The sequence below is a fragment of the Aplidium turbinatum genome, chromosome 18 (genome assembly GCF_918807975.1).
Source record: "Aplidium turbinatum chromosome 18, kaAplTurb1.1, whole genome shotgun sequence".
Lineage (NCBI taxonomy): Eukaryota > Metazoa > Chordata > Ascidiacea > Aplousobranchia > Polyclinidae > Aplidium > Aplidium turbinatum.
In genome coordinates, this window is record NC_137489.1 from 10,264,711 (window position 1) to 10,274,471 (window position 9,761).

Sequence of the window (9,761 nt, forward strand, 5' to 3'; positions counted from 1 at the left end):
CATAGCAAAGTTGGAAATCAGTGTGGTCAAACTTAATTTTGTCGTAGGTCAAGGTAATAATAATAATCGTGTTTTTATTTGCGCCCATTGCGATGACATACAGTACACTGCAAGTCTGCAACCACATATGCGTCTGATGCGATACAACAGATGACAGGAAGCAGCGAAGTGACATATAGTCTTCGAGTCAGCTGCTCTCCTTATTTTGGCATGCCATTTAGTGTCTTTGCCGAGACACAGCAGCGTGCTCTGGAGCGGTGTCGAACCAACGTCCTTTCGAACGTCGCGCAGACGTTCTCACCAATCGGCTACGAAGCCGTTTAAATTTACGAATGGTTCATTGGTTTGAGAACTCACTACGTCGTCCGCGTACAACATTACAGTATATGCAACATCGAATATCATATCACATTTTTTTTTTTTTTAATACAAAATCTATCCAAACGAGTAAACTATTTATACTGTAAACTAAAAAAATTATCGTCAGTGCAAGCTGAGTATGACAGGCTAATCTTACACAATATGACTTACTCGTTGTGATTAGCAAATGGGAGTTTTTTTAATTTGTTTTTGTTTCAATTTGAAAAAAAGTTTGAATGGCCCCACCCATTGAGAAAATCTTGCGTACACCACTGAAAATGCCTACCCTTGAACTCACATATGCTATCATAATACTACACGCTGTTTTGGTTTGGATATCACAAACTACGGTAAGTAGGCTACTACACATATGCCGATGAGCCGTCGTCTTTTACTGGCTCAATGTAATCACTAGATTGCATTTTGGCCATCGTGTGTACTTAATTAGTAGTCAGGTAATGCTGGCGCCAGGAAGATCGCTCCTTTTCAACAGAGTGAAACTTGAAACAATTTTGAACATTTTCCTTTTTCTTAGTAAGAATGCCACATACACAACTGCACACCGACTTTTATTTCAAACTTTTGTTAAAGTATTCGAAACAGGAAATGCCATTCAAAATACAACATGCGTTTTCACTACAGCAAAAAACTTGATTACAAAATTTCTGTACAAAACAATACGTCTTTAGCGATCAAGCAAATAAAAAGCCATCTTTTATCCATAGAATGTTTTTTTGAAAAAAAAAGTGTGTGCTTTTTAATTACAATAACCGCCTTTATTAAGAAAACATTCTTTCCATAAAATTATGCTTTTCAGTCTCAGTTAGAAACAAAGTATTGAAATGATCATAATTTTCTAACTACACACAGAAACATTACAATAGCAGCCCATGGTCATTTGTAATAGAAAAGGGTTGAACGGTTAGGTGAAAAAAAGGAATAAGAGAAAATTTTGCAAAAAAAAGAAAAAGTACTTCAAAAAAAAGCTGCACAAACTAAATATGCGTGGGTCCATAGACGGAAGTGGGCTCCCAGCCGGAGGTTTCTGAACCATAGGGCCCTGCATAATTTAAGCCATTGATTATATCAAGCTTCTGTAGCAGTTTTTTCTTTATTAAACAGTCAAGAAACATAAAAAAAGCTAAAATGAGTGGGCCCCCCTTTTCTCGAGAGAAGGCATGGGGAGCGGTTAACACGGCCTTGCACATGACCATACCGTAAACTATGTTGACAAACAAAAATGGGAGATAACCTGTGCTAAAAACAACATCAATTGAACCTTGAAAATTTTCAAGGTATCAACTGAAGGGTCTTTCACCACTCAGCATCGCGTAGGACAATAAGCAAAACATATTAAGCTGATGTTTATTTTCCATACATATCAGTAAGTGTAAGATCAGTACTCCCTTTGAGACGTTTTATTAACGCATTTTTGGACATACAAAAGTAAAAAAATGAAAAAAATTTAAATAACTCAATAACCTGACGTGAGTTTACATTCAAAATCAGGGCACAAAATTACTTCTGGAATGGATGCTCAGTTCCGGACATACCGAATACCTGTGACACAAGAGTTTAGCTAGGGCCATTGCTTCCACAGCAATACTTCCACGGTATGAAGTTTTTCTGACTTTTCCATTTATTTTGACCTTCTTCACACTGAGGTGGTTGCGTTTACGGTTTACATGAGGACGAGAGACTCTCCTTCTGCAAACAAAATCAAAACACAATTTTATGAGTTAGGCTGAACAGTTTCCTATTTTTATTAGCAAATACAAGGTGCGGACAAAGTCCTTGGACTAAAATTAAATTTTAATTTACTATGTCCTTAAATAGATTTAGTAAGTGTTTGATAGAGCATATTTATTGTATCAAACCTTATCTTTCAGAATGTGTCATGAATTCATCATAATTTAGCTTGATTTTCAAGTATGAGTGATAAACGTGCAGCTATCATTGAGCTTCATCGAGCAGGCAAGACCAATTCAGAGATATTAAAGCTTCTTGAAGCACCGAAATCAACGGTTTATCACACTGTTAGCAGGTTTAAAGAACTGAACAGTGCCGAAGATCGCCCTCGAAGTGGGAGACCACGAACTTCTCGTACCGCAAAGGTCATTAATGCGGTTTGAGCCAGAATCTGCCGCAATCCCAAGAGACCCATGAGGAAAATGGCTTGCGAAATGGATGTGAATGAAAAGACGATCAGGAAGATCGTTAAAACCGATCTGAAGTTGTCCCCCATCAAAATTCAAACTTGCCAACACCTCACAGATCTCCAAAAAGAAAAGAGACTCAAAAAAAGAAAAGAAAAAGAGAAAAATTGAGACAATTTTGACTCCTGCCCTTGCAGAGGCTAAGAAACACTTCAAAAGGAAGCCATTCACATTCCAACAAAACGGTGCGCCATCCCACACGTCTAAGAAAACCCAGGAATGGTGCCAGAACCATTTTTCTCATTTCTGGAGCAAGGAAGTTTGGCCGCTCTCATCACAAGACCTGAATCCAATGAACTTTTGTGTTTGGTCCATTTTGGAGGCAGATGCCTGCGCTTCATCCCATGACTCAGTTGAGGCGTTGAAGTGCTCTCTCAAAAAGCATGAGGCAAAATACTCCAAGGAACCCTACGTAAAGCGGTATAGGGAGTTTCAGAAGTAGACTTGAGTTTGTTATTCAGGCCAGAAGGGGACATATTGAATAAAACTTTGTACGATTGTTAGTTGGTGTATACCGTTTATATATTTTGCGATTTTATTTACTATTTACAGAAATATTACACTTTAAAGCAGGCCAAGGATTTTGTCCGCACCCTGTTATGCTATCACACATTTGACTACTTTGGATAAAGGAAATAAATCATTATTTTTCTTGCTCAGACTGTTTTATTTCAGCCATATACGTATTCCGAAATACGTATATGTTTACGAAATATTTTCCATTTTTTAAAGCTACTTTGTAGCAAACCCAGACGGGCATTTAGCTATGTCTCCTTTAAAAAAAGCACAAAAAAAAACTTTTTTGTTGTTTTTTGCAAGCTTTTTCGCTTACTTATACTATTTCTAGGTTAACACATTGCGAACTCAACTAGTTAAGAATTAAATTTATTTATTCCAATGTTAATACAGCTAGCCCATGATGTGAAAGTTATCTTGAATCTAGGTGAAGGTGGGAAAACTTTGGGCGGAATTTTGAAATTTCACCGAAATACTGCATTACAGCCTACAACATTAAAGTACAATTTTGGTAAATAGGTGACTCTCTTCAACCATAGACAGATAAAACCAAGCAACCACACGGCATTTAACATAATACATTAAAGTGAACATAAACTATAAACTACGAACGTTTTCGGACATACACATGTTAGCCCTTTTCAAGTAATGAAAAATAACCGATTTTACATCTACATTGAAAATAAATAACTGATCTACACAATGAATTGAAAAACGAAATGCGTAAGAATGAAACGGCATAGCAAGGGAGAAAGGCACATCACACGGCAGTTAATTTCGCGAGGCAAAAGCGCATCATGTGATGAGTTAAGAAAAGACGTTAAGCAGATGAACTTGTACACGACATTTGAACACAAGCAGGAGGGAGTCCTAGATTTAAGCTGAAAATAATAACCCACTTTAAATGTTTTATATACGGGAAAAATATCCACGTTAAACTTCATTTTAATAAAATTTGACATGATACTGACAAAACGTTTCGATGCTTTACCAATAAAGGGAATGCGTTTTTCCATCATATGATACGTTTTTGCCTTGCGAAATTAACCGCCATGTGATGTGCTTTTCTCCCCTGCTTTGCCGTTTCATTCTTATGCATTTCATTTTTCAATTCATTGTGTAGATCAGTTATTTATTTTCAATCAGGGATGTAAACTCAGTTAGTTTTCGTTGTTTGAAAAGGGCTAATGGTTGAGAACGTTTGTAGTTTATAGTTTATGTTCACTTTAATGTATTATGCCGTGTGGTTGCTTGGTTGCATCTCACAACATTAAAGCTTTACAAAACTTCGTCAAACAATAAAAAGTTATTGAAATTCTTCTGCTGTCATGCAAAACGTAATTAAAAATCTAACTTCATTATTTTTAAACAAAAATTAAGACCTACAACTCCAACTTCTACAGAAATGTAGTTTTAATTTGATGAACTTCGTCTACCATTCCTAACTTCGTCAAATACAAAGTGTAATTTACGTCTCGAACAAACAATATCAACGGGCAGCAAAATACAAAACAATATACAAAACAGTCTTCTGAGAGGCAAGACCCACTAACTCTACCAAACCATTTGCTTCTTTGAACTGTGACTTTTACACTTTCCATTTTTCTTTAAAATAATTACTACATTGAAACTCTGCCAACGCCTACAAAAAAGATTTTTTATTGATCCGCTGTTGGATTAAGTTTGTGGAACCGGAATCTGATGTCGTACGTTCGACTTTATAGACTTGCTATAAACAGAAATATTTCATTAATTTCTTCACCAATTTCCTTCCTTTTTTGTGTTTTTTGTTGCATTTTATTATTTTCCTTCCAATTTCATGGTCGAATTATTAGAAAAGTAGCCTAAGCTTTGCGCATCCATGACAGGGACACAGAAACATAAACTGCGTTGATAAAGAAAAATGGAAGATGACCTAATGTCAAAAAACGACATCATTTAAACTTTTAAACCTCTCACTATATTAAACTGAAGATATTTTATCTTCCAACTAGAATGCGTACAGCAATGAATGAAATGTATTAGGCCGATGTTCATTTTTCTCACCTGTGAGTAGATGGAAAACCAGTTCTTTGTCTTGTAATACCTCTGGAAGTTTTCATTACTTTGTGTTCTGCATGTTTGGGTTTTCTAAAAACAAAAAATATTCTAAACAATCTCAATAAAAACGAAAACGGAAAACTTAACTATGTAGTAGGCTATGCGTGCATGCACATTGTGTAGTAACTAAAATTGCTTGTGACATCCAAATTGATTGTGGGGATATTTACAGTATTTCTGGATTGAAAATAACTTCTTTAAAAGAGCTTGTCAATTTTAGAAGTTTCCATACTTATAAAGAGCTTGAAGCACTGATGACGACCAAGTCACCAAGATTGACAGAGTGAATTTTCCGTATGTTGTTTGTCAATTATTCCACACAATTACAACCATCGTCCTAAGTTTAACCATTAAACAATGGTAGGTCAACTTTTGAAGTGCTAGTTTCAACAAATAATTATTAGACATTGTAGTTGAACAAAATTGAGTAAGTGATTTAAAGCTAAAAAAAATAGTTATTGGAGAATTGTCTTAGTTCATCACATAATTTCGATCAGCAGTGACATAAACATAAAGTAATTGATTTTTATTAATATTCAATTGGCTAACACTAATCTGGCAGTCAAAAATGTTACTTGAGTGTATAAACATATTTCAATCAGAATTCAGCGGTTTAATATACCTCCCAATAGTTTCCAATCTTTTTCCACGCCGCCATCTCTTTTTTCTGCGGCTCTCTTCCGAAGAAACAATCAACAAGACCAGAACAAGCACAAGAGATGCAAAGATCAACTTATTCATCTGAAGATGAAGATAAAAATGTTCTGCAATTGATAGATTTAAAAACGTTCCCATAGAACAGACCCATTGAAAACGTCGATTTTGAGTTTAGTTTTGTACAGTCTTCGTTTTAGATATTCTTGTACGGCGTTCTCAATACAAAGATCGCATCAATTTAATAATTTTGTATGTTTTCAATGTAGCCTAATCATATTTTCCCATAGCTTATTATCATTCACTTACCATTCAGTATCAAGTGAAACGATGAATTTTGTGGTAACACTCGGCGTTGTTTTCTGTACGGTAGCATTTGTATGCTCACTGCTTCAAGATGTGCAAACATTGAATATAAGGACCTCCTTCCTTTTTTTTCCTCTTTCCTTCATATTGTAAATGAAAATAATGAACATGCAGCTACAGTACGCCGTTACACCTACTGAGACAATAGGCTATGTTTCTTTGTTTGTTGTAGGCTTTTAAGTTCTAAAGTTTGATTAAGACTTGGACAAAAGTGGTGAGTTTTATATCAAAGGTGGAATAATCTTGTTATATTTTACGTCCATGTTTTTCGTAACGAATTTTTACTTTTTGCAGAAGCCCTAAATCAGCGGCCGAAAAGGGTGGCCTAGTTGGATTATTCTTGTATTTGATTTCTTGTTAAAATGGAAATAACTCCTTTATATCTTCACAAATCGTGACCGAAAAACTTTTTAACACTGAAATAGGTTAAATTGCACATTGCGCGGTTTCTTCATACACAGAGTTAAGATCAACCAAAAATAGAATTACGGTAGTGCGATTAAAAAGATTGACAAATTTAATGGATCATTATATTTCATTTCAGAGTATTCTCAGCGCGGGTCAGAAACCAAACGACTGAAGCGGACCACATATTTTTGATTCGGTGGCCGCATTTGGCCCGCAGGCCGCACACCTCTGCTGTAGAGTGTACACTACACCATTTTCAAAATGTAAAAAATTGGGCACGTTGACGCTGCGTTTACCTCTTCTGTTGCATCTGTGAATGCAATTGGCTGATTCTTAACTTCATAACAGATAACTGACAACTTTTTCGCTGACTATTGTAAGGAAGTTAATCTTGAATAGCTCAAAACTTTGCATATGTTTTGCCAGCAAGGCAAAACAATTTTATCATGACGTGGTGGGCGTTGCACGATACGATTGGTTGAAATCAATGATTGCTCATATGCATTCGATTCGTGTGCAAAGTTTACAGTTTGAAAACTAATTTTTCGTCCAACACATTCTGGTTAAATGTTTGAAACCAAATATCTTTAGGCCTATAGTGCCAATGTTTACACGAAATGAATAATTATCATCTTATAATAATATAATCTGTTGAGTGTGGATAATTATTTGACTTTGTATTAAGCATTACCAACTATTTGAGGCAGAATCTTAAAATGTCACAAAAATAACTAAACTATTTTGACGATTTCTGTTACACATCATGGTCTAAACAAGTCCTTTTGTCCAGTTTTAACCATTAAACTAGAATCTTTTCAAACATAAAAAATGCAGAAATTGAAGCTATTTAAAATCAACTTCCTTCCAACAGTCAGTGAAAACGTTTGTCAGCCATCTGTTACGAAATATAGGATCAGCCAATTGCAATCAGATGCAATCAGATGCCCTCGTGCCCAATGTGCCCAATTTTTCACATTTCAAAAACGTTGTAATCTCTAGCACTTTAGTTCCTCAGGGTACACGAGAATGGAGAAACATCTTTTATTTGCAGTGATGATAACATTTGTGGTGGTATAATATGAACGTTACGCATTTAGACATTGTTCTGCTTTCTTGCCTTAAACCACTCTAATACTAAACCTAATCCTAGGCTAGTGAAATCGATTCTTAAACTGATAAATACGTTAAGAGCAGTGTTGTACGCGTCAATGAAATAAATTGACGGCGTCAGCGTGAATTGCCTAAAAACTTTACGGCGTAAAGTACTGCGTCAGCTCTTGAAAAAATTGACGGCGTTAGCGTCAGCGCTAATTTCTAGCGCTATTTTAGCCAAGATCTCACATAACGGAAGCATTTCAACCAAGTTTAGGCTTACAATAGCTATAAATAAAGAGCAGGTAGTACTGTATGTTTTGAGACTGTATTGTAATTGGCTGCTTAGCTTATTACAGTAGTTATTTCCTTGTGGAAACACAAGCATTTTAAAACGTTTGTCTGACAATCTGCTGCGTTTAGGACGCATAATGTTCTTTCCAAGTGAAAACATGCGTTCCACAGCAGCGCTGGATGGTATTGGTGTGTTGTATTTCAAAAACAAGCCTTAGCATATATGAGGTCCACTGCATCTGCATCGCTCTTTTCAGGGGCATAGAGCTCTTGAAATAAAGTATCTTCAACCTCTGCGATGACATTCATTGATTTTTCGCTTTCTCTCTCTGATCCCTCGTTCTCGATACCGCTCACCATATGAGTGATCACCATTTGGCGAACTTCTTCCGCTTGTATTCCAGGTAACCATTCCAACCAACGCGAAAGCAGGTAATTCGGATGAGTCGCGCTGGCCAGAATACATTGTGAAACGAGATTTTCCATGACAACAAAAAATGACGCATAGCGCTTGACGCTAAAAATCTGCAAAATAGTTGACGGCGCTATCACTTCCGTCAACTAAAAAATAAACTAACGGTGCTAGCCTCGGCGTCAACAAAAAGTTGACACCGTCAAATTGACAGCGTCAACGTATAACATTGGTTAAGAGTCAGTGGCGTAGCCAGAAAAAAAATTTGGGGGCCAAATCTTTGATGAATTGAAGAGAACGACAAAGTGTTTAATTTAAGACATCGCCACCTGATGTGCAGTGGCGTATCCTGGTGGGTTAAGCAAGGGAAGCAATAAAGCTGATAGGGTTAGAGCGTGCCGAAGCCACTCGTGTTCTAGGGGGGCCCGGGGGCATGCTCCCCGGGAAAAATTTTGCAAAATTATACTCCAATAATGGATTATAGCTCTTTCTGGAAACACTTTCAGGGTAATATTTGTATGAAATTTATAGACAGATAAACAGCTTTTAACTCATTAAAGGTAGCTGTTTCACACGAACGCGCAAAAACTGCGGCTGAAATTAGAGAACACAAAACTCAGCTACACAAAAACTACAAAAAAAACCAACATTCTGAGTAAGCGATTCTGAAATTGCTTCCACAGATTAGTTAAAAGAAGTGTAAATCGCGTAAACTTTGCGCGTAAACTTTGCGCGATTATCCATTTAGCATAAACACAGTAATGGTGTGACGTTTCAAGCATTGAACCAGAAAGTGTTGGACAAAAAAATACTATTCAAACTGTAAACTTTGCACACGAATGCAAAGGTGCAATCATTTTATTTCAACCAATCGTATCGTGCAACGCCCACCACGCGACGATAAAATTTTTAATCTAGTCAAGATCAACTTCCTTCCAATAGTCGGCGAAAAAGTTTGTCAGTTATCTGTTATAAAGTTACAGATCTGCTATATGCTATCACAGATGGTACCACAGCGCCCGATGTTCAGCCACTAACCTCAACCAAAGAAGAAACAAGGCTTAAGTAATGGAAACAACAATTCGAAAGTGGCCATTAACACGCGCAAATGAAGGTTCTACGACTAGGATCCCTCCTTCCAGGAGCAAACCTTTCTTGGGAAAAGTGGAAAACATTGAATCGACTCCGAACCGGCGTTAACCGCATTAATGCATTGCATTGCATTGCATTGCATTGCATTGCATTGCATTGCATTGCATTGCATTGCATTGCATTGCATTGCATTGCATTGCATTGCATTGCATTGCATTAATGCATTGCACCAAAAACAGCGGACCATTTCC

At 36.7% G+C, this 9,761-nt stretch overlaps 1 protein-coding gene across 1 annotated transcript; it reads right to left on the bottom strand.

The window, feature by feature from the left end:
• Nucleotides 1–995: 995 nt before the first annotated feature.
• Nucleotides 996–6,280, bottom strand: LOC145787070 (uncharacterized). Its single transcript, XM_082598785.1, has 5 exons — nt 6,156–6,280; nt 5,815–5,933; nt 5,139–5,222; nt 1,843–2,067; nt 996–1,420 (listed from the first exon to the last, which is right to left on the bottom strand). Exons 1-4 carry the CDS (start codon nt 6,156–6,158, stop codon nt 1,866–1,868), a joined length of 408 nt encoding a protein of 135 aa, XP_082454911.1. The 5' UTR covers nt 6,159–6,280; the 3' UTR covers nt 996–1,420; nt 1,843–1,865.
• Between the last annotated feature and the right edge of the window lie 3,481 nt (nt 6,281–9,761).